Source organism: Chiloscyllium punctatum, chromosome 41, assembly GCF_047496795.1.
Source record: "Chiloscyllium punctatum isolate Juve2018m chromosome 41, sChiPun1.3, whole genome shotgun sequence".
NCBI classification, from domain to species: domain Eukaryota; kingdom Metazoa; phylum Chordata; class Chondrichthyes; order Orectolobiformes; family Hemiscylliidae; genus Chiloscyllium; species Chiloscyllium punctatum.
The window spans coordinates 20,872,727-20,898,317 of record NC_092779.1 but is presented as its reverse complement, the minus strand read 5'-3'; the positions used below and the strand labels follow the sequence as shown (position 1 = coordinate 20,898,317).

At 38.8% G+C, this 25,591-nt stretch overlaps 1 protein-coding gene across 5 annotated transcripts in view; it reads right to left on the bottom strand.

The window, feature by feature from the left end:
- exoc2 (exocyst complex component 2) overlaps positions 1-25,591 on the bottom strand; it is a 308,570-nt gene that overhangs the window by 236,852 nt on the left and 46,127 nt on the right. For all 5 annotated transcript variants that reach the window (XM_072560529.1, XM_072560533.1, XM_072560532.1 and 2 more), the window contains 3 exons: positions 13,571-13,741; positions 10,169-10,345; positions 7,292-7,418 (listed from right to left, as the gene is read on the bottom strand). In XM_072560529.1, coding sequence (XP_072416630.1) covers positions 7,292-7,418; positions 10,169-10,345; positions 13,571-13,688 — 422 coding nt within the window. In that variant the 5' untranslated portion in view covers positions 13,689-13,741. The remainder of the gene's footprint in view (positions 1-7,291; positions 7,419-10,168; positions 10,346-13,570; positions 13,742-25,591) is intronic.

The window sequence follows — 25,591 nt, the reverse complement described above, 5'->3', positions numbered from 1 at the left end:
GTGATGAACTCACAGGGTAATGTAGCATGGACAGGATTAGTGGTGCTGGAAGAGCACAGCAGTTCAGGCAGCATCCAAGGAGCAGCAAAATTGACGTTTTGGGCAAAAGCCCTTCATCAGGAATAAAGGCAGTGAGCCTGAAGCGTGGAGAGATAAGCTAGAGGAGGGTCCTCCACCCTCCTCAACCTTTCTCTCCACGCTTCAGGTTCACTGCCTTTATTCCTGATGAAGGGCTTTTGCCCGAAACATCGATTTCGCTGCTCCTTGGATGCTGCCTGAACTGCTGTGCTCTTCCAGCACCACTAATCCAGTATTTGGTTTTCAGCATCTGCAGTTATTGTTTTTACCACAATGTAGCATGGACAGCCAAGTTTCCAGTACTGAGACTTGCTCGGAGTAATCAGAATGCTGTGTTGCCTCCCTAGTGCCAGGATTGAGGATATCTTGGAGAGTGAACAAAATGTTCTCAAAGGGGAGTGGGACCAGCAGGAGATCATTGTACACATTGGATGGAAAAAGGATGATATTCTGAAGAGAGAACATAGGAAATTGGGCAGGAATTTATAAGAAGGTCCTTGAGGGTAGTAATATCTGGATTACTCCTGGTGCCATGAGCTAGTGAGACTGGGAATGCATGACTGAGGAGCTGGTGCAGGGGAGAAGGGTTCGCATTTTTGGATGATTGGAATCTCTTCTGGGTTAGAAATGACCTATAAAAGAAGGACTGATTGCATTTGAATTGAAAGGGGACTAATGTATTGGCAGGGGGATTTGCTAGAGCTGCTCGGGAGGATTTAAACAAGTAAGGTGGGGGTGAGTGGTGGAACCCAGGGAGGTAGTGAGGAAAAAGGAATGGTACTAGTACAGTTGAGAAAAGTCAGTCAAACAGTCAGGGCAGGCAGAAACAAAGCAGAGAATAAGGTAGACTGATAAATTAAACTACATTTATTTCAATGCAAGAGGCCTAACAGAAAAGACAAATGAACTCAGGACGTGGTTAGGAACATGGGACTGGGATATCATAGCAATTACAGAGACATGGCTTGGGGATGGACAGAACTGGTTGTTTAATGTTTCAGGACACAAATCCTATAGGAAGGATAGAAAAGGGAGCAAGAAATGAGGGAGAATGGAGTTTTTGATAAGGGATGACATTACAGCTGTACTTAGAGAGAGAATATTCCTGGGTATATGCCCAGGGAAGCTTTTTGAGTAGAACTGAGAAATAAAAAAAAGAGATGATCACCTTACTGGGATTGTACTACAGAAACTCCCAATAGTCAGCTGGAAATTGAGAAACAAATTTGTAAGGAGATCTCAATTACCTAAAAGAATAATAGGGTGGCAATGATAGGGAATTTTAACTTTCCAAACATAGACTGGGATTGCCATAATGTTAAGAGTTTAAATGGAGAGGAATTTGTTAAGTTTTACAAGAACATTTTCTGATTCAGTATGTGGATGTCCCTACTACAGAAGGTGCAAAACTTGACCTACACTTTGGAAATAAGGCAGAGCAAGTGACTGAGGTGTCAATGGGGGAGCACTTTGGAGCCAGTGACCATAATTCTATTAGTTTTAAAATAGTGATGAGAAAGGGTAGACCGGATCTAAAAGTTAAAGTTCTAAATTGGAGGAAGGCCAATTTTGACGGTATTAGGCAAGAGCTTTCAAAAGGTGATGTTCGCAGATAAAGGGATGGCTGGAAAATGGGAATCTTTCAAAAGTGTGATAACAAGAGTCCAGATATAATATGTTCCTACTAGGGTGAAGGCAAGGCTGGTAGCTGTAGGGAATGCTGGAGATTGAGGTTTGGGTTAAGAATAAGAAGGAAGCATATGTCAGGTATAGACAGCAGAGATCGAGTGAATCCTTAGAACAGTTTAAAGGCAATAGGAGTATATTTAAGAGGGAAGTCAGGAGGGGGGGAAAAAGGAGCCAAGAGATAGCTTTGGTAAATAGGGTTAATAGAAATCCAAAGAGATTTTATAAATACATGAAGTACAAAAGGATAACGAGGGAGCAAACAGGACCTCTCAAAGGGGGTGTGGTGGGAGGGAGAAAGAGTCCAGGACTAGACAGCATAGGTTTAGAGTGAGGGGGGAAAGATTTAAAAGGGACCTAAAAAGCATATATTTCACACAAGGGGTGGTGTATGAATGGAATGAGCTGCCAAAGGAAGTGGTGGACACTGGTAAAATTATAACATTTAAAGACATCTGAATAAGAAGAGTTTAGAGGGATATGGGCCAAGTGCTGGCAAATGAGACTAGATTAATTTAGGATATCTGGTCGGTATGGATGACTTGGACCAAAGGGTGTGTTTCCGTGCTATACATCTCAATGACTCTAATTGCCAGTTCACCTCGCTGTTGCTGCCTTAACATATTTGGCTATTAGTGTGCAAATTCATCATTAAAATTTGATATGCAAGATTCCTTAATCAGGCATTTAGTATATAGTTAATATTATGATCCCAGCTGATGGCAATACTGCACTGGCTGGATCTCAAAGTGAAACTTGAAAGAACCTAAGTTTTACTTCTGCACTTTGGTTCTCATGGAATGTATTGAAATGAAGATGTCAATGTCCTTTCAACAAAAGAAAATAAGTTTATTACACCATGGTTAAATAAAAGTTAAATACAAGACAACTTAGAAAGATTTAGCCATACACGCAAAACTAGTCAACCCTTTTCCATAGCAATATCCTTCATAAGCATGCAATCTCAGAAGTAAACCTCCTATCTTGACTGTCCAATTTCTTACTCAAGTGACTCTTCTCATTCCTTGTCCATGGATTGCTGAGACAACGCAAGACTTTTTTTCAGCTGTAACGCTTTGAAGACTTCTTGCCAGCTCTGATAGAATTGGGAAGAAGCACCCATACTGGCAGCTTAGAGATTTCTACCAAGGCTCATAGTCTGAAGACTTACATAAACTGATTACAGCTCCTCTGCTAGATGACTTTGCTTGTTGACTCAACATACTAGTGGCCCCTGACCAGCTGCTTTTGAGTCATTAAACTCAACTTCGTAAACATTCATGAATTAACTTTCCATGTAGTTGATTCAGTCATTTAAGTCACATGCTCTCTTGGAAAAGAGGTTTTTAGTTCATTGCTCAAAATGACTGATGTTTGTGTAAAAATTGTCACCTTCATAGAGGTGAAGACTAAAATCTATTTTTTTCTCTATTTTCAATCCAAGTTTCCAAATACTACAAAAAACTACATCACATTACTGAGCTTTAACATCTGGTCTGATTTTTGAAACTATTGATATTCTTACCCATCATTATATATCATTCAGCTTTCAAGCAGAAGTTTAGATATCCATATTCTACCTTTAATGATTCCACTGACATTTTTTTGCCATATTCCTCTTGTTCTCTTATTGAGCTAAATAATTTTACAGAAAATAAACAGGAAGGATAGATCCAGCACAGACATTTATTACTTGCGAAGTAGCACTTATACTACCATTAAGTCCTCCACATTATTTCAACAACAAATGATTAGATTGACAGCTTTAATCTATTCATCTGGAAATTCATAGTACTACAGCCCCAATTGAAGCACCACATTCTTGAGCAACCTAGGATTCAAATTTAATTATTTAAGTAATAGTAGGAGTTGGAATTTCAAAACATTGTTGTTGGCCATATTTTGTTTCCAATCACACAGTACTTTCTTATTTGCCATATTAAATGCTGGAGACGAAAGATCAGTCAAATTAAGGTCTGCCTAAACTGAAATTGTACCATTGGCCCAAGTCTAGATAGGTTTATATAACAATAGATGAAAGGAAAGGGAGAAAGAAAACTCAGAGCTGATAGTACTTGTTTGAGGAAATTATACAACACTGGAATTTAAAAATAACGTTGACTTGCAAGTGCTGGAACTTTGACATTTCTGTCATTAATGTTTGACGAAGTACCAGAAGTAGTTAAAACTGACCATTAGAAGTGATTTTGCTTTTAACATGCTGAAAGAAGATTTACCATTGGCTATTAGATTGAACCCTAAAGCAGTGTACGGAATGACAGTTCATGCTGGTATTGTATTGCACCCAAGTTTTTCAGGAATAAGCACTCTTTAGACTTATTTTAATAGTTTAAGTGCTTTCAGACTTACTCCCAATGGCTAAAGTCAGATCAACATCTTTAATCAATAATGAATCTAGTTTAATCCTACTATTACACAATGTTATAAAAGTCAGACAAAATGAAAAATTTATAAAGATGTGTCATTTAAGCTTACCATAAGGGAAAAATAAATTAAAACTCTGAGTTTGAATTGGTACCTACTCCAGTTAAGCAGCAACAACTAACTAATGAATTACACGTGATCACCTGATGAAGGAGCGTCGCTCCGAAAGCTAGTGTGCTTCCAATTAAACCTGTTGGACTATAACCTGGTGTTGTGTGATTTTTAACTTTGTCCCATTTTACTTTAGTTTGTAAGGAAGAGATCAATGAGGTAATGTAGAGCAAGATAAAGTATGGATCAGAATACAGCAAGCAGAGTTTTAGACAAGTTAAACTTTCCGTTGAATGGACAGTCAAAAGATGCAAGGATAAAAATGAAGTTGAAAGCAAAAAATGTTTGGTTGAGAGTCTCAGCAGTGCTGGCTGAGGTGTGCAATAATGTGGAGAAAGGTTTGAGTACTTCAGCAAATGGATAAGATTTGGGTTTGCAATTTCAAGATCCTCAAACAACATAGCATCTGATTCAACCCAAGTGCACAGCTACGGATGATGACAGAGTCAGGAAGAGAGTAATAGTGTTTTTGCTGAAAGTCAATTAAGATGGCTTTAGTCTTTCTAACATTCAACTGAAGAAATTTTCAGCTCATTCATCACAATTCCAGATGAAGCAACCTGGCAAAAACAAACACAGAAAATATTGGAATATACTCAGCAACTCAGGCACCATCTGGAGAGACATCTGTAGATCTGGCAGTAAGTAACAATTCAACACAGATGATCTCAAGTGGACAAGTGGTGTCAGTGTAACCTGAAGACTGAGTTCAGGCCTGCAGATGATATTGTGGAATGGGCCCAACAAAATTAAAGAAAGGGAAGAGTTTGAAACATTGGTACATTCTGAAAGAGAAGCTGCAGTTAGCAATGGCCAGATGCATTGGGAATCTGGGAGTAGAATAATCATGTAGCACCAGAGAGATGGCTCATGGAGAAGAAATAACGATTTGCACTCATGAAGCACCTTTCATGAGTGAAAGGCAACTCAAGAGAGAATCACTCCCAAGCTTGTTAAGAGAACTCTTTCAAAATAAATTTTACCTTATGGATTTAATCTTTCTAAAGCTTCTTGATATTATTGTGTCTGGTTTCATTTATGAAAGGTATCTGCAATTAGTAGGTCTCCCACCATATTGCCCTTGAATCTTAAAATTTGTTTAAACCAGACATAAATTGGTAGAGTTGTGGATAGTGAGGAAGGTTATTAAAGAGTACAGCAGGATATAGATCAGTGTGAAAGTTGGGCAGAGAAATGGCAGCTGCAGTTTAATCTGAACAAATGTGACGTGATGCATTTTGGGAGGTCAAATGCAAGAGGAAATTATACAGTAAATGGTAGGAGCCTTAGGAGCACTGATATACAGAGGGACCTTAAAGTACAATCCACAGTTCCCTGAAAGCAGGAACACTAATGAGTAGGATGGAAAAGAAGGCATTAGACAGGTTTGTTAGGGCATTGAGCATAAAAGCTGGAAAGCCATGTTGCCGCTATATAAGATTTTAGGCCACATTGGAGTATTGTGCAGAGTTCTGGTCACCATACGAGAGGAAAAATATAGATGCTTTGGAAATGGTGCAAAAGAGATTTACCAAGATGCTGCCTGGAGTGGAATGTATTAGCTATAAGGAGAGTTTGGACAAACTTGGACTGATTTTGCTAGAGCACTGGAGGCTGAGGGGTGATCTGACAGACATATATAAAATTATGAGAGGACACTGTAAGTAAGTAAGTGTGGAGAGGATGGATGACTGAGCCTTTTTCCCCATGTTGGAAATGTCAAATGCTAGGAGTCATATGTCCATCTATTGGAGACTCAATTTGGAACCTAACCTTGCCATACTCCATTCCCTCACCCTCTCAACCCAACCCTAACCCCACAGCCACCACGCCACTAAATAGAATGTCTGACAACTTCATATTCCATTTAAAGCCCTAGCCTTCTAAAGATAAGCTTGTAGTCCATATTTTGCCAGTTACTCAATGATTAAAAGAACAGACAAATTCAGGTCCCATCACAATTTGAGTTAGAGTATTCCACAGTACCATTACCTGCATGGTAGAACATGCCTTATACTCCCCAGACATTTTCCACTCCTTAAATACATCATCACTCCCAACAGCAGCTCAATGCCTCTCAACACTACTACAAATTTTCTTCTTGGACCAACTTCGTCAAGTGAATATTAATAATAAAACTTGACACTAATCGCTTCCATTTAAATCTTCTCTCCTGATCTCCTTATTTCCTCTACTTCGCACATGGGTTAATTCCCACTCTCGTACATTCTCTCAATTTCTGGCCTCTCACTACCAAGCCCACTTTCACAACCACACTCTTTGTTCTTTGCTCTCTCACTATCCCTTTGACATTTACCTTTTCCGTTTGACACCTCCCTTTTCCTTCTGCCTTTAACCTCCCACTAAATGACCTGATCAAAAATGAATTGCGATCATACCAGGGCCTGGAATCAGTGTGGAACTATACCTGATTTTAAAAGCCAGCAACTACAAGGGTGATATACAGAAAATGTAGGAAAACATGAAGAACTTGATTCCAATGCCCACTCAGCATCGTATAAAACTTAAAAATGTCATATCAAAAAAATTTTTAAAACCTTATTAAAAAGATTTATTTTTAAAGAACATATACTAGCATTAGAGGAAGATATGCTCCTTCATTTTTGCAAATGGTATGGCAACATTTTTTTTAAATTTCCCTTTCTGCCTGCCTTCCTCCTTCCCGCTTACCAAAGGAAAAGAAAAACATCAACTTCCCTCACTCAGGAGGATGCGGTATCTGATATGCACAGTCAGGAAGAAAAAAAACTACGAAAGTTTTCTTCACTTGCTCCTTCAAACAACCTGGCATAGATTTAACAAGATGTGTAAATATAAATACAGCAAGTAATGATTTGAAGCACTGATATTGCTCCAAGTATTCCGTAACCCACATCCTGTAAAATAAATTCTCCTCTCTCATGAAGTATTCTTCTATTTTAAAATCTTAAATGCAGAACTTGGTACCTACTTGTCTATATCAATACCAAGAGGATTTGCTGGGCGCAGAGATAAGGGAGAAATGCCTTTATTCCTATCAGTGCGCATATCATAATAGTTCATTTCTTCAACCCAGACAGCTGACTGTTCCAGAATACCTGTTTTTAAAAAAAGTACAAGAAATGAGGTATTATATTAGAAACAGACAGTCAAGGAGCAAATCATTCCCACAGTCAATGATAAACTTCTAAACAGATTGTCAAAATTATTTTATTTCCACCTTCAAGTGTTAAACACAACACTGCTATTGTTAAACCATATTTTACAAAAACAGTGATAAATTGAAGGCATGTGGTCTGAAGGATTCTAAACAGCTTACATTGCCGTCCAACTTTTTTTTTCCTTCCTGTGGAAAGCTGATGACAGAGGAGGCAGCTATTTCGTCCATCATTCCCATGTCTATACCTTGGTGGAGCGCACAATCCACTACCCTTTCCACTTCATAGGCCTGCCTTAAATACGTGTCCAATTATCTCAGTCTGTGACAGCAGAAATTGTTAATAATTCCAACACAGCAAAACCTAAAACTCAGTCTCAATAAAATAGTTGTTGCTACCATGTAGAAAAGTACATTTTTTTTCTGTTTAAATGTTTAACAGATTAAAACTAATCTACAGAAACTGTGTTTTGTTACATGCACTCTCTCCTGTCTTCTAGCAAGATGGCAGCAGAGTAAGACATCCCAGCCAGAGCTCCTCTGCTCTGCCTGTTTTTTGTCTTTCTTTGTCTTCCTTTTCTCCCCTTTCTGCATTAGAGGAATGGAGGAGCTGGCGAGCCCCGGAGGCAAACTCTGGAGTAGCAGCCAGCACACGGAAGCAGTCCCGGAGCAGTGGCAGACACAGGGGAAGCAGTTCTGAGTGGAGGCTGGTGGGGAGGAGGTAGTCCTGGAACTTACCTTGGAGGAGCTGTGAGTCAGTACAGAGCGGATTGGAGGCTTGGAGCCGAGCTGGGACAGTTGTTGGACTGGGATCTGGCACAGGCGGTCAGACCACATGGGATAGCCCCTGCACTGAGCTGCTGCAATGCAATGTTTATTTGGCAATTTTTTTATCTGCCTGACTATGTCTTATTTCTAGCTTATTATTTAAACACTGTAAATTAATGCAACTACTTTCTGTTTTAGTCCTCTTTTGTATTTAAGATTTGGTACCTAGGCACTGGTACCTAAGATGCCACCCATAAGAGGAGATATTGTAAAACTTTTCACTTGTAGCCCTGCACTTCTGTACTGGAGTACACATGACAACAAAGGCTGTTCTATTCTGTTGTCTTCTTCGTATTCAACAACCATGCCATCCCAAGCATTTGCATCAATTCTTGCTCTTTGGCCATGCTGAAACCACTTTTCAAGCAGAGGTCTTTATCTCCTAAATTCTCTTATAACACATTGATCTTCTGAGAAACGCCCACAGATAATCACAGCTCTAGGGATTGGCATCTCAAACTGTATCAATCAACATAGGCAAAGTACTCACGTAAGCTTGCTAATGTCTCTTAATGCTTGCCTCCTTCTGCAGAGAGGTATATGAACATTCAATGTGCACAGGCAGTGGCACGGATGGGAGAGGGGTGAATACTTGATAGAAAGCTCCTCACCCCTTTCAAGGAGCAGACCAAAAAGGGGAGCAAGGGGAATATTCCTGTGTGAAAAGGAGTTTGGCCATCTACAAAAATCTAATGAGGGAAAGTCTCCAAGCAGCTACACCCAGCTGCACACCAAGGTGCAGCATCTTACTAAACCTTAGGTAAGGCTTGGCTTGCAAACAAATTTTTGTGTTTTTCAATTTAGTCTCCTGAATACACTCCAGAGCCAAGACCAAAAGAAGAATCCCAGTCCCAGGTCCATTTTCACCAGCACGTTGCTGCACACCTGAGCAGTAATCATGAGCATCAGAAGATGAACAAAGTTTCCAGTCCACACTCTCCTAGCACACAGGGATATTCATCTCAATGGGTAAGAAAAACAGAAAAAAGGAATAGCCCATCAAACCCGCTCAGCCATTCAACATGACCATGGTTGATTCGCTCCCTCAATATCTCTGATAACTTTAACCTCTAGAAACGTGTCTATTTCTTTCTGAAATATATTCAGTGACTAAGCCTTCACAGTCTGCAGAGTATGGTAGAGAACTCCACAGGTTCACTCCTCTCCGACTCCTCAATTATCCTTAAGATCCTTAATACGTATTTGTAAGATAGGTTCACTGGATAGAAATGCCAATCCCAACTAACTTGGAACCTCCCGAGCCCCATGATACTGAGACCAATTGCAACACCCTGATTATCAGCCTGAAAATCAGCTGACCCATTTCAGATGCAATCAATCAAAATCCAGACTTCTCAGATCCAGGCCATTTGCGGGAAACTCCAAGCTACTGCATCATGAAATTCTTGTGTTAATTCCATGACTCAACCTTCAGCAACATCTAATTTTATATACAACATAAACAGTACATTCCTGTCAAGGGTATAACTGATGTCCTACCACTTGTATACGCTTATTCGGAGTCCTTATAAAGCATACTGTCTGCAATACAAAAGCTAATTTGGAACAGAATCTGGTTTGCATTTACAATGGGACAGTTTGGGACTCCTTAACCCTTTGACATCAGTGTGCCACTTCTATACAAGTATCAAACAAAACAAGGTCATTTTCTATACAAGCACAGAGAAATCTACAGCAACTTTATGGATAAAGATGTGCACTTGTCAAAAGCTGAAAAAGGTATTTCCATTGTCAAAACTAAGAATCGCATCAATGATACATATTTTAAATAAAGAAAAAAAACAATACTCTCAATAGAAATTATTTTTAAACATGGAAATAGAAGAGACTGAAGCTATTTACCTATTTTCTCTTGTTTCATCAGTTTAAAGGAAACTGTTGAAGTTCCTTTGCCACCAGATTTAGTGGTTACAATGATGTCTCCTTTGTCGTCTTTTGCTGGCCCGACTCGACAAACTATTTTACTTGCAGATATCCATTCTGCAGTCAGTAAACAGTTGTGCCCACAGATTGTTAGACCTTTAAAAGAAGGGAGAGAGAGAGAGAGAGAGTTATTTATTTCAAAGTATAACCAAAAATTATAATTATTGGATTATATACACATAGCAAGAAACAGGAGGACATACAAGACAATAAAGTCATTCAATGTTTCAAAAAAGATCATAAAGATCAAGAGGGTGTAATCATTTGAATCCAGAAATCAAACAACAAAGATTTACTACCATCCCATATAGACATACAGGTGATGGATGCCGAATGAGCAGACTGTTTTCTTTCGAGATGGTGTTAAGCTTCTTCAGCATTGAAGACGGAATCATCTTGACAAGTAGAGAACACCCCTGCCTTGTGCCCTGTAAATAGTGGATAGATTCTGGCAAGGCAGGAGGAATTACTGGAGAATTCTCAGCCTCCAACCTCTTCTTGTCGCCACAGCACATAGATGGCCAGTTCAGTTCAATTTCTGGTCAATGGTAACCCTCAGGGTGTTGAGTGTGGGAGACAGAGTTACGATTATGGGAATTGGATCCTTGTATTTGTTGATGGGATGTGGGTGTCACTGGCTAGGCCAGGCATCATTGCCAATCTACAACTGCTCTTGAAATAGCCACGGTGACCTGCATCCTTGAACCACTGCAGACGTTGGAGTGTAGGGACACCCTCAGAGTTGCTAAACAATGAGTTCCAAATTTTGATCCAGAAGATCTTCAAGCAATGGGATTACAGTTCCAAATCAGGATGGTTTGTGATCTGAAGGTGAACTTGCAAGCAGCGACATTCCCATGTATCAGCTGCCCCTACTCTTCCAGGTGGTTGAGGTCATGGTTTTGGAAGGTGCTGCTGAAACAACTATGGGAGTTACTGCACTATGTTGCAAATAGTATGCACCGCAGCCATCACATGCTTTGATGAAAAAGAAAAGTGAACATTGAAGGTGGTTGTTGGGGTACCAATCAAGCAGGTTGTCCTCAATCTTGTCAAGGTAAGTAGAGAACATTCCTTCGCACTCCTGACTTGCAGTTTGTAGATGCTTGTCAGGCTTTGGGTGACTGAAGGGGAGTTACTCGTCTCAGAATTCCTAGTCACTGATTTGCTTATAACCTGGTCCAGTTCAGTTTCTACTTAATGCTACCCCCAGAACACAGACTGTGTATTAGATGGCAAGATTCCCAATGGTTGGATTCTCTTATTGAGAATGCTCATTACCAGTTGTTTATGCAGCGTCAATGTGTCTTATCAGCCAAGCCTGAATGATTGCCAGGTTTTGTTGCAATGGACATGGACTGCTTTAGTATCCGAGAAGCTGCAAATGGTACACCATGGTGCATAGTTTTAGATTCCCTACCTTTTCCTGAAAATAATAGTATGCATGGTTTGTATGTGAAATGTATTTTCCCTCTATTGTTCCTTTACTGTTTTACAGAGGAATCAAATTTTCCAATCCTTTGTAAGATGAGTTCTTTCTTTATTAAGGCATCTTAACTTTCCATATTTCTGGCCTCTTTCAATATTGACTTTAAGCATAATAATGCTCTAATCAGTATACAGTGGCATCTCATCTGTAACATTTCACCATCCATACTTTTTTTCGGAAATCACAGCCGAAACTAATTCCTTCGTGGTTGGACAGCAAGCATGCTTTTTGACAAAGTTATCTTGTGCACATATCTTTACCCTTAACAGCATGCTTCTTTCCTGAGTCATGATGGAAGTAAATAAATTAACCTATTACCATCGTCCCAGAGTGCCCGCTCCCTCTCTCATCTCCCTCCCCGGTCCCTCCTGACGCCACCCCACCAGCACCCCCTCTCCCTCCCCCGGTCACCCCGTCCCTCACTCAACCTCCCCCAGCTCCCCATCTCCATACCTCAACTCCCAGTGTCCCTCCCTCAAACTCCCCACCCAGCTCCCCACCTCCCTCCCCCACTCCTCCAACTTCTCTCTTCCCCCCCGCTCCCTCTTCCCTCCCTCAACCTCCCCCCACCCCCCAGCTCCCCCCTCTCCCTCCACCCCCACAGCTCCCTCTCACCCTCCCAGCTCTCCTTCCACTCCTCCCCCCAACCTCCCTTCCCCGGACCCTCCCAGCTCCCTCAACCTCCCCACTCAGCTCCCAGTCTTCCTCCCCCAACCTCCCCACCCAGCTCCCAGTCTTCTTCCCCCAACCTCCCCGTCTCCCTCCCCCAACCTCCCCCTCTCACACCCCACCCCCACACTGGGGAAGCATTAACAGGTAGTTCAAAATAACTTCAAGACTGATGCAAAATATTTGTTTAATTCCTCTGCCTTTCCTTATTCCCCTAACTACCTTCATTTTCTAAGGGGCTTATGTTCACTTTGACTTCTCTCTTCCCTTTTATATATTTTTAAAAGCTCTTATTGTCTGTTCTTATATTCCTCACTAGTTTGCCCACATAGCTGATTTTCTCCCTATTTTCTTCTTAGTCCTCCTCTGCTAGATTCTGAATTGATCCTAGTCTTTGAGGCCCTCACTGAATTTTGCCTCGTTATATGATTTTTCTTTCAACTTTTAATTTCCTTGGTTTGACATGGTTTGCTAATTCCTCTCTTTTCTCCTTACTGAATATATTTTTGCTGAGTGAGATGAATTATCTCCTTAAATGTCTGCAATTGTTTACTTCCTGTCTTCCCTACTAATCTATCTGTCCAGTCTACTTTAGCTAATTCTATCCATATTTCATTGCAATTACTTTTACTTATGTTAAGCATATTTGCTTCTGGCCCAGGTTTCTCACTGGCAAATTGAAGGTTAAGTACTATCATGTTATGATCACTACTTCCTAGGACAGATTTTACTCAGGAGGTTATTTATTAAATTTATAGCTTTTCCGACAGTGTAGCTACTGTTTGAGTGTTTTTATGCTAGTCTTACTGTGTCTACTTTCCTTTTCTGTTTTCTACCTCCACACAAATGGACTCTACATCTGAGCACACATTGTCTCTCACAAAGTGGCCTCATTTCATCTCTCATTAACAGTGCTAATCCCCTTCCTTTTCCTTCTCTCCTAGATTTCCAAAAGGTTTGAAATATCCCCAAATGTTAAATTTCCCATATATATATGCTGTTTTCTCAGTGACAGAAGAAAAGTCTAAAAAAAAAGTGATCTGCACACAGAATATTACAATGTGCTTGAACATAAACTCTTCAATGCCATCAACTTTATGTTAAAGGTAATTTTGGATGCTTTAAAATAAAATGGCTTCCCTTGAACAAAACTGGATATTTACCTATAAGATCCATAGATCCTGTTCCCAGATTTTCTCCTCTGATTGTTACTTTTGTCCAAGGATACCCCTCATTTGGAGATATCCCAGTTACCAATGGTGGTTGACGTGTTCGAGACATGGTTACTCTTCAGTTATAGATTTTCAGTGAATTATTTCTCAATGTAGAGCTGTCTGTAAATACAACATGATCAGAACAACAGTTGAGTATCTTTTGTAACAGAGTACGCATTTGTATCTATGTATGCAGAGGTGGCGATTGTAGGTACACAAAGTTTTCAATACTATTTAACCAATCAAAACAAAAAAAGTGTTAATTAATGAACTTACAAATTCTGCAAACTAGATCCTGACATCAATTTCCTGATTTTAAATGGTTTAATAAATGTGCAATGGTACAATACACAAACATTATGATTACTGAATCTTACAAATAAGGATTTAAGTAATTATTCAGCCTCACTAAAACATTGCTGTTTCAGGATCCATTTCAAACAGATCAAAGCTGAAAATTACATGCCTTGCTCAAGCGCTTGAACTTTTACTGCACTGTTAGAGACAACAAGGATACACACACAATTTGAGACAGAGAAATGTCCTTCTAAACTGTCAGCTATACTGAGTATTCTTCCATTACATCTACAATGCTTAAACTGCTATATAGCAAAACGTATTTGCCTTTGCCCTTCAAAGACGACACTTTGTCATACATGTGAGGTGACAACAACTTCACCAGAGAGCTTCCATCAAATTAAATGACAAATTCCCACAAAACTTCAAACCCTCTTTCTTTGAAAAGTCAACATCATTCCGAATAAGTTACAATTAAATCTTGCTCAAAAGTTAAAACCACATTTATATAGGCTTGTCAGAAATAATTTTGAAACTTATCAATAAAAAATATATTTTGGCAGAGAGGAAGGAAGGCTATTCTAAAGCTTTTAATTACTTTTGAAATATAATTAAAATGATCTTTTTTTGTGGTAACTTCTCAGTCTGACTCCTTGAAAATGTTTTTTTATTTCCACAGATAAAAATGAAAAAAAATATAATTTTTTGATATGATGAGATCAACTCATGTTAACTTAATAAATCAAAATCAATACATATAAATCTTATTGAACCAAAGTTGAAAATTTAGAAATATTCTCCAAATGTACTTTTTTTAAAATGAACTATACTGCAGTTCTGAAAACAGTGGGACAAATATTAAATCCCTGCTTGGAACACAACACCTCAATTCCTATTACAACCTGGATTAGCTGGTTTGTGACATATTGAAATTGATCTACAAGCTGCGAGGGTGATTAGCACAAGTCCAGCATTTCAGACTTTCAAGCAGCTGTGATGGACTGGCCACTGCTTACGGAACCAGCACACCAGAAATGCTGGGCAGAGTTCCTGTGTCCAAGAAAATTAAAGTAAACAGACGAGGTCTTTCTCATCCACCCTGTTAGCAGCCTCTCAGCCAGCCTGGAGACCACACACCCAGACCACACAGCGCCTGCTGAACTCACTTGCACGCAAAGTCTAGGAGCTGTCAGTACTCGGCTGGTGAGAAGGTGGGGGTTGTAAGCAACAGCGCTAGGCTTATATCATTAGGCCTGGGGGGAGGTTAATCCATCCCTTGCTGGGGAAAAATACTGGTCATGGCCTTTCACCATTCGCTACCACCCCTCTCCTCCTTCCCCCCGATAACCAAATGACAAATGAGTGAAAGATTCTAACACTTGCAACTCCTCCACATCACTGATTACTGGAAAGACTAGCTGTGTGTAAAAGGAGAGCTTGTTGAACGTAGAAGTAATACAACACTGAGGTTTTGGTTAACATCACTAGAATAAATTATATCTGTGTTAAGGACAGAAATACTTCTAACATTATGTTAGCAACATCTTGTCAATCAAAGACTAATTTTGTAATATTGAACATCTATAACATTAATAATTTATTCAAAAGCATTGTATGCTATAACTGCTTCTAATTTACAAGAAATACTTAACTGCTTTTAAATTATAAAACACTGCAATAAAAGGTACTTTTACCAACAAATAGAATGTTTGATTTTTACAAGTTGATATCTATCTTACAGTAACAATAGAAAGAAACATTTATCAGCATTGCTCATTAACAGGTTTCAAATTTCAAAACTTATCATAAAATATTGCTTTATCAATTCAAGCAACATATCAGCATATAATATTTAGCAAAAAATGGTCCACTAATTTTGAAGCAAAGACCCCATAAATTAAAAGTGCCAGATAAAAATTAAGTTTGCATGTCAAAACATGCAACATACTATATATATGTTACAAGATGAAGATTGAAACTCCAAGTCCAATAGAAGTATTTTTGACAGAGACAGAGACATCACAAACTTCTACCAATTCTGCTTGCAAACTACCAAAGGGAGGGCATTACAAATCAGTTCCTGCTTCTCAGGTTCCCATTCACCTTCTCAGCCTGTTTCAAAGAAAGAACTGCACCAATAGAGCAGTATGTCCTCAAAGACTTGTGTACTTAAATCACCCCAAAATATTCTACAGCAAATGCAGACACCCCACATTGGTAAAAGCAGCAGTCAATTTTTAATACCATAAACAATAATTGGATCAATGACCAGATGGCATTGCCTGAAAGGTAAATGCTGACCAGGATGCCAGGACATCTCTGCTATTTTTCAAATAGTGCCTGGGATCTTTTAGACGATCAGGTAGTTTAGCCTCCATTGACAACACAGTACACATTCAGTCCAGAAGTGGAATATCAAGCTAGATTGAGAGTTTGGGTTTCAGGAGTGGGGCTAAACCCACAACTTTTCTCTGCATCACAAAGTTGTATCATCAATGAACCAAGCTGGCACTGTCAGTCACGTACAAGTTTCAATTTTGAGCTTTCCAACTCAGTGGCATTTCATTTTCAGAAATCATCAGCTATGCTGTTTGATCTGAATAAGATGGTTTGTTCAAAATTGTTTAGCTGCAGAAATAATATTTTGACCAAAACCATAATTTAATGATGCAATACAGAACATATTGGGCAGCTGTTAGAGAATCACAACACAATAATCCAGATCTAGTATTATGATACCATGAACAATGATAATTGATCAGTCTCAACTTGAAGCATTTCAAATTTAATGAACCTCATTTTTATTTACTTATTTTTAGTGGGTATGGAATATTTAACATTAAAAGAATGCTGACAAAACCAACATATTCACATACCTTCACAAAACTGAACTCTTGCTTGTGCCAAAAGGTTAGCAGTCAGTTCCCACTACAGAAACTTCAGCAGATAATTTCAGATAATTTGAGTGCAGTGCTCCATGCATACTGCAGAGTCATAGGTGGTTTCATGGGTAAATCACATAGCAACAAATTCCCACTTTCTCAATAAGTCATTGCAAAATATTCCATAACACCACACAAGAAGTGTGTTCTCCTGGTGTCCTGGCCAATATTTACTCTTAGCCAACATAAAGCAGATTATCTGGTCTTTATCTCATTGCCACACACGTCACACTGCTATGCTGAAATTCACTCACATTATGATAACCAACTCTTGCTGGGCAGGAGACATTGTCAGAAGTGATGTCACTCAAAGCTGCGATGAAATTAGTTCTTCTATTTGATATTTAAAACTGGGGTCCCCTTTCAAACAGGTAGGGGAGTTGTATTGCTAATTAGGGATAGTATCACAGCTACAGAAAGGGAGGTCATCAACGAGGATTTGTCGACACAATCAGTATGGGTGGAAGTCAGAAAAAGGAAAAGAGTAGTCACTTTATCGGAAGTTTTCTGCACACACCACAACAGCAAGAGACACACACAAGCAGATTGGAAGGCAGATTGTGGGAAGGTGCAGAAGTAACAGGGTTGTCATGGGTGACTTTAACGTTCCTAATATTGATTGGAACCTCCTTAGTTCAAATAGTTTGGATGGAACAGTTTTGTCAGGCATATCCAGGAAGAATTCCTGATTCAATATGTAGATAGGCCGACCAGAGGGGAGGCCATATTGGATTTGGTGCTTGGCAATGAACCAGGGTAGGTGTCAGATATCAGTGGGAGAGCATTTCTGTGATAGTGATCACAACTCCCTGATCTTTACTATAGTTATGGAGAGGGATAGGAGCAGAGGGTATGGGAAAGTATTTAATTGGGGAATGGGGAATTACAATGTTATTAGACAGGAACTGGGGCACCGAAATTGGGAAGAGATGTTCTCAGGGAAATGCACAACAGAAGTGTGGAGGTTGTTTAGGAAGCACTCGTTGATAATGCTGGAAAGGTTTGTCCCACTAAGGCAAGGAAGGGATGGTATGGTGAAGGAACCTTGGGTGACAAGGAATGTGGAACATCTAGTCAAGAAGGAGGAGGAAGCTTACTTAAGATTGAAGTGGCAAGGGTCAGACAGGGCTCTAGAAGGTTACAAGGTAGCCAGGAAGGAGCTGAAGAATGCACTTGAGAGAGCTAGAAGGGGCATGAAAAAGCTTTAGCAGGTAAGATTAAGGAAAACCCTCTAAATGGCAGCTTCTCAACAAACCATTATAAAATTGCTCCAAATTATCAACTGCCTATATTTGGTAAAGTTAAAATTTCACAGAACACCAGGCTTATTTCAAAGTACAAGCTTTCGGAGCACTGCTTCTTCATCAAGACCTATGAAAGCTAGTGCTTCCAAATAAGCCTGTTGGACAATAACCTGGTGTTGTATGATTTTTAACTCTGTCCACCCCAATCCAACATTGGCATTTCCACATCATACATTAGATAACAAGTAGGAGACATTATCTTAAAGTTCAAGCCATACCTACCAAATCTGCCAAACAGTCACTCAATTGCAATCTGCTAGTTTCAGTCAGCTTTAACATCACCAAACTGGTTGACATCTAGAGATTCTTAACAGCAGTGTTATCCTTCCATTTATCCCATGCATGGCTGCAAATTAACCTTGAAGATACTGAGCAATTCTTCTTTCACATTCAATATAGAACCCAAGTACCCATGCACAATTATTACAATATACTGCACATTGAAGAAAGACGACGACGACGACGACGACGACGACGACGACGACGACATTTTCAAAATACCATTGAGTATTTGAGAGTTTCATTTTCAGAGAAAGTATACAAGCTTTGGGTCTCTACCTGCTCTCTTCAAAATTCTTCAATTAAAAAGAAATCTTATTTACTTGAAGAGACACCAGCAACCAGTAATCGATGTTACCACAATAAAACAGACAGTGCTGCTTCACACACACTATCAGCTACCTGCATTAAATATAGCACAGACTAAAGAAACAGCAGTGTTTCTCTCCTTGGTCCTTTCACCACTGATGCTGTAGCACATCACAGCAAGACAGTAATCAGCAAATGAAACAATGCCAATGAACCTTCCTCAGAACTGGAGAAGGGTCACCGGACCAGAAACATTAACTTTGATTTCTCTGCACAGTTGCTGCCAGACCTGCTGAGCTTTTCCAGAAACTTTTATTTGTAATTTACAGTATCCATAGTTCTTCCAGTTTTTCTTTCATAAAATGGACACTGGTGAACAAAAAAAATCATATAACTTCCAATGTTGCAGAATGCATTCTTTAGTCAATGGGAGATTGATTCTGATTCCAGTAGATCCCTGGCCAATTCAGAAGTTTGGCAGTCCTGGCTGCCACAAGTCAAATGTTAAGTTTGTGACTTCAAACCAGTTAATTGGCTGTTGAGTGCTTTGGAACATCCTGGAGTAATCAAAGTCTTCCTTCCAGTGAAATAATTTTATGTACAATTAATGCAGGTCCAATCCACAAGTTATGAAAAATGCCCAAATAATCAAGGAAGCAGTTGTAAATTTTATATAATGATACCTTAATCCAAGGTACCTGCTTCTGATGCATTAATCTAAGCATCAACACAATTTTTGAAACATTCAAGTGAAACATCTTTTAATTAAAACAACAATACTTTGTTCAAAACAAAAGTTCCTTTTGAATGAGCAGTGCTCACTCCTCAGTCTTAGACTCCTGAATGAACAGGTAAGTGCTATTCTTAATGCTTTCATTAAACCTTCTGGGAATCATTAAAATAGAACTTCAGGCTGGAACTTGCAAGCTAACAGGTCCAGCAAAAGTACAAAATGGCTAAATCTAATACTGCATCATGAAAACAGGTGCAATAATTAAATCCCCTTGCACAGCTCAGATTACCCTATTTGTAACAAGAAAATATGTGTGATTAACAAATTGACATGATAGCAAACAACATTCATCATCTGACCACAAAGCAATGCTAACTCAGTTCAATCAAAATGATACTGCTAAAACAAATATGCGTCTAAATAATTAATTGTACTAAAAGTATATTTCATGCTTTCCCCTAACTGAGGGAGGAAAGTAAAATCTACAAAACGTTTTTCAATATAGCTTAGATGCACTATGAGACCAGCCAAACTTATCACAACGAAATTCTAGTTTCTTTTCTCTATGTTGATAAATCATTTCAGTTTCAAGTGTTGACAATGGCCTCAGCTGCTACCTCCATGCGGGAATGCTAATGACTGCAGGCTGCCGAGAAGCAGAGGCCACTTCAGTTCAACTTGTAAAGCTCAACAAATTTTGAAGCTTTAACTACGCTGCTGACATTCTTTTCCTGACTCACATGAGTCATAGAACACATTGCTATTGCTCAACATGGACCAGAACCTGAAGCATTGAGTAGTGTTCTTCAGAAAAATGCCATGCCCACTGATTTATAATTGCAGATGCCAATGGGTTTCAACTAGTAAAGAAAGTTACACTGTCAATCATACAAACATTCTAATTGTAAGATTCTAATTGTAAGATGATGGAAGAGAGTTTACAGAAATTTAATGAGCAAGTAGCAGAATATAAATGGATGCTGTACAAAAATTGGCATAACTTTTAACAAATTTTCATTGTCACAAAAACACGTCATCAAGAAACAAGTGATACAGTGGGCCCTGAAAATACACTGAACTAAGTGAAACTTTGCACATTGATAAGGTTTGTGTGTTTGAGTCTCATTTGAATTTGCGTCCCAAAGGCAGGCTTAATCCCTCAATCTTCTAGCAGAAGGAAGAGTGCTGATAATCAAACGAAGTTAACATTGGATAAACCTCATTTGATTTAAATGATTCTAAAACCCAGAATTAGAGACCAAAAATATATATGTGTGCGTGTGTGTGGAGGATCAGGAATTTAAAATAATTCCCAAAGTACTTTTCACAATGTGCACTATGTAAAATCTAACTAATTCTCTTAACAAAAAACCTGTTTTACAAAAATATGCTGTACAAATGAAATAGCAAATATTAGTAAAAATCATGAGGGTACTGGCAAGACCACATGTGGAGAACTGTGCACAGTATCAGTCACCTTATTTAAAAGGAAGAATAAAATGTGTCAGAAGCAGTTTAGAGAAGACATGATTAAGATTTGGAAAGTGCAGGTTGTCTTATGAAGCTATTTGGATACAGAACTGGCTCAAAGGTTGAAGACAGAGGGTGGTGGTGGAGGGTTGCTTTGCAGAATGGAGGCCTGTGACCAGTGGAGTGCCACAAGGATCAGTGCTGGGTCCTCTACTTTTTGTCATTCACATAAATGATTTGGATGTGAGCATAAGAGGTATAGTTAGTAAGTTTGCAGATGACACGACAACTTGAGGTGTAGTGGACAGCAAAGAAGATTACCTCAGATTACAACAGGATCTTGATCAGATGGGCAATGGGCTGAGAAGTGGCAGATGGAGTTTAATTCAGATAAATGAGAGGTGCTGCATGTTGGGAAAGCAAATCTTAGCACGACCTATACACGTAAATGGTAATGTCCTAGGAGTGTTGCTGAACAAAGAGACCATGGACTGCACGTTCATAACTCCTTGAAAGTGGCAAGGTAGATTTGATAGTGAAGGCGGCATTTGGTATGCTTTCTTTTATTGGTCAGAGTATTGAGTACAGGAGTTGGGAGGTCATGTTGCAGCTGTATAGGACATTGGTTAGGCCACTGTTGGAGTATTGTGTTCAATTCTGGTCTCCTTCCTGTCGGAAAGATGTTGTGAAACTTGAAAGGGTTCAGAAAAGATTTACAAGGATGTTGCCAGAGTTGGAAGATTTGAGCTACAGGGAGAGGCTGAACAGGCTGAACAGGCTAGGGCTGTTTTCCCTGGAGCAGAGGCTGAGGGGTGGCCTTATAGAGGTTTACAAAATTATGAGGGGCATGGATAGGACAAATAGACAAAGTCTTTTCCCTGGGGTTGGGGAGACCAGAACTAGAGGGCATAGGTTTACGTTGAGAAGGAAAAGATATAAAAGAGACCTAAGGGACAACTTTTTCACACAGAGGATGGTACGTGTAATGAATGAGCTGCCAGAGGATGTGGTGGAGGCTGGTACAATTGCAACATTTAAAAGGTATCTGGATGGGTATATGAATATGAAGGGTTTGGAGGGATATGGGCCGGTGCTGGCAGGTGGGACTAGATTGGGTTGGGATATCTGGTCAGCATGGACGGGTTGGAACGAAGGGTCTGTTTCCGTGCTGTGCATCTCTATGACACTATAAGAAAGGTTGGTCAGGCTAGACTTGTATTTGCTTGGGGTTTACAAGAGTAAGAAGTAACTTGATTGAAATATAAAATCCTGAGGGGTCTTCAAGGGTTGGATGTAGATAAATGTTTTCTTCTGCGAGAACTTAGAAATGGAGTTCACTGCTTAAAAATAAGCGATTGCAAATTTAAAACACAGATGATGCAAAATTTCTCACAAAGGGCTGAATGCCCTTGGACTTCTGGAAAAAAATGGTGGAAAGAAAGTCTTTGAGTATCTTAACCTTTTAAAGTCATCAGGCAGAGGCGAGTAGATTCTTAGTGAGGGGGTGAAAGGCTTTCAAAGTAGGCAAGAATATGGATTTCAGGTTACAAACAGATCAGCAATGTGCATATTAAAGAGCAGAGCAGCTCAACTAATTTAATGGCCTCTTCCTGCTCCTTGCTCAAAATGTTAAATTGGTTGGAGCAGAATGCATAAATTATTATATTCACTTTCATAATTAGTACAAGAAAAATAAATTATACTAATTTACAAAACATAAATAAAACCAAGAGATCAGCTCATGCAAATACATAAGTGAGGCTCACTTCTGGAGATATTAAACCATAAGACATGACTATCATACTTTAGCAGTTCTCTTTTACTCCCTATTGAATAGTGCAACAATTCCCTCACTATACATTCCTGCCAATCATTCAGTTACTCTGTAATGATGACAGTGCACACTTTGCATTCAGCAAGAATGCTAGCTTTTATTTCAAGAAGCTCTGATTACAAACCCCATGTAGCAATGCTTTGTCTAAATATAACCCTAATGAGATTTAGTGTTGTGTGCTGTATTGGATTTCATACCACAGAAAGCAGGCACATGAAGCAATTAGAAAAACACATGAGTGTTAGCCTGTATTGCAAAGAGATTGGAGGACAAGCAGAAAGACATCTTCCTGCAGCTGTACAGGGTCTTGGTGTGACTCTATTTGAAATAGATGAGCAGTTTTGATCTCCACATGCAAAATGGTATAGCTGCATTGAAAGCAGTTACAATCACCAGATTAGGCCTCAGGACAAGAGGGCTGCACTGATGAGAGACTGAGTAAATTGGATTCCATTCTTCAGTGTTTAGAAGAGTAAGAGACAATCTCATTGAACCATACAAAATTCTGAAGGGTCTTAACAGGATAGACACAAGGAGATTGTTTTTTTGCTTGCTCAAGAATCTTGAAAATGGGGGCACAATTGCAGAATAAAGGACACTGCATTTAGGACTAAGGTGTGGAGAGAATTGTGAATCTGTGGAATTCCCAACCCAAAAAGGTAGGGAATGTTTCATTACTGAATATATACTGAAGGATGAGACAGATTACCGCATGTGTGTCAGCAATTAGGAATATAGGAAGTGGCAGCAAAATGGAACGAAGGTAGAAGATCACCTATGGTCATGTTGAATACTAGTTCAGGCTCATTGGGCTAAATGGTCTATTCCTGCTCATATTATGTTTGGTTTTAATATGCAACATTAAATTGAAAAAGGTGGGTGAAACCAACGGTTGAATGGATGTGACAACAGGCTTGTTTAAATGTGATTAGAATTAAAATACTGGTTGACCAAATTATCTGATTCGTAGTCATTTAACTGAATTTCTTTTATGATTTTCTACCCACTTTAATCGTAAACTTTCGAATAAAGAGCACTTAAAAAAATCATGGCTCAATCAATCATCAAACATTTACATACCCACAGAAATTCATATGAAAAAGTAACAAATATATTCAACGCTTATACAATTAGGAAAACCTCCATTCCTCTTTTTCAGAAAGAAAGTATGAATGATCAAAAGCAAGATACACTGATGCTGCACTGGATGAAGTAATGGTTTAAATCAATTTTTTTTATGTTGCAGTGTGACAGATTTGTCCAATTGATAAAAGCAGAAAATGATGGAAATACTCATGTTTTGTGAAGAGAGAAAAAAAACCTAATATTTCAGGTCTTTCATTAGAGATGAAAATGTCAACAATGTAACAAGCTTAAAAAAAAATCAAAGGGGGGGAATGCAGAAAAAGAACAAAAATGAAGCTCTATAAAAGACAGGAGAATTCAATTGCAAGTGAGATGATGATGCACGACAAAAGTGGGTGGTACTGTGTCAAGTTAAAAATATCTAGAGATGGTGCTGGAGTAGTATACAGAATCATTACCAATACTGCCAGCTAAAACAAGCAAAAAGGGAAAGAGAATACAGAGATGATGATCTAAAATTGAATTCAACTTCAATAAATGCAAAATACTGCAAATGCTAGAAATCCAAATAAAAACAGAATCTATTGGAGGAAACTCAGCAGGTCTGGCAGCATTTATGGCAAATGCAACTGGGTTAACATTTTATGTCCAAGGATTCCTCATTAAGAATCTCATTATTAAACTTGCAGGTGCTGTGTCTACAGCTTATGTTCAGCTTGACATTGGGACAGAATAAGAGACCAAGGACAGAGAAGACAGAGCGGGAGTGGAGTGGAGTGGAGAAATTAAAATGACAATTCAGTCCAAATAATAGATACTTTATTATTCCCAATTATGTTCAACAAGAATATGTATCTATTTTGACTGTGTAGAGCTTGAGGTCTCAAAAATACTAAACGTGTAAAATGACAGTGAACCCACAAATGCTCAGTTACAGTTTTTTACATTTTTTTGAAATCCCATGCCTTTCAGAGCATGTGGGTTCTGGGAATTCTTCCAAGCAGCGTTTGGAAAAAAGAGAGAAATAAATAAAATCACCTATGCTCTATTATTAAAAGGATTTACTGACTTTTGCCCAACATTTCAAGACTTCATAAAATTAATGCATTTTAAAAGTTCGGTAATCTGAGGGATTTCTTCACAAAATTAAAATTGTCATGGCTTCTTAAAGCTGTGGAAATAAGAATCAAGTTTCCACATGATTTTATGCCAGCAGATACCTCATTCGCATTTTCCACCATTAAATAATCCATTGAAAATAATTTTTAAAATTTAAATAAAACTCTTTACACTATAGATATGACTGGGATACTTCAGAGATGCAATATGGTTTTCATTTCCACTTGAGAATGATTCTCTCTTGACTAGAAGTAAACAAATTAGGTATGGGCCCCCATAAAGTAACTTATCCTCGCTATAATATTTCCACAAAATATTTTTGCTCGACTGCACATCTATTGCAACAATTGAATTCTTCCGATCCATATTCCAAAATTGGAACCTGTTGCTGCCCAGCATTACAAAGTAATATTAAAGTATTATGCTGAAAATGAATGTAAAGTCTATTCACATTAACAGCTTAGCCATTCATTTCTGTAAACAAATATATTCAAAAGATTGATGGTTTTTATTCACTGTGAAAGAAGAAAAAACAAATCTTAATGTTTTTCAAGCTTCTTTTAATAAGAAAATATTCAAAACATAATCCTACATGCT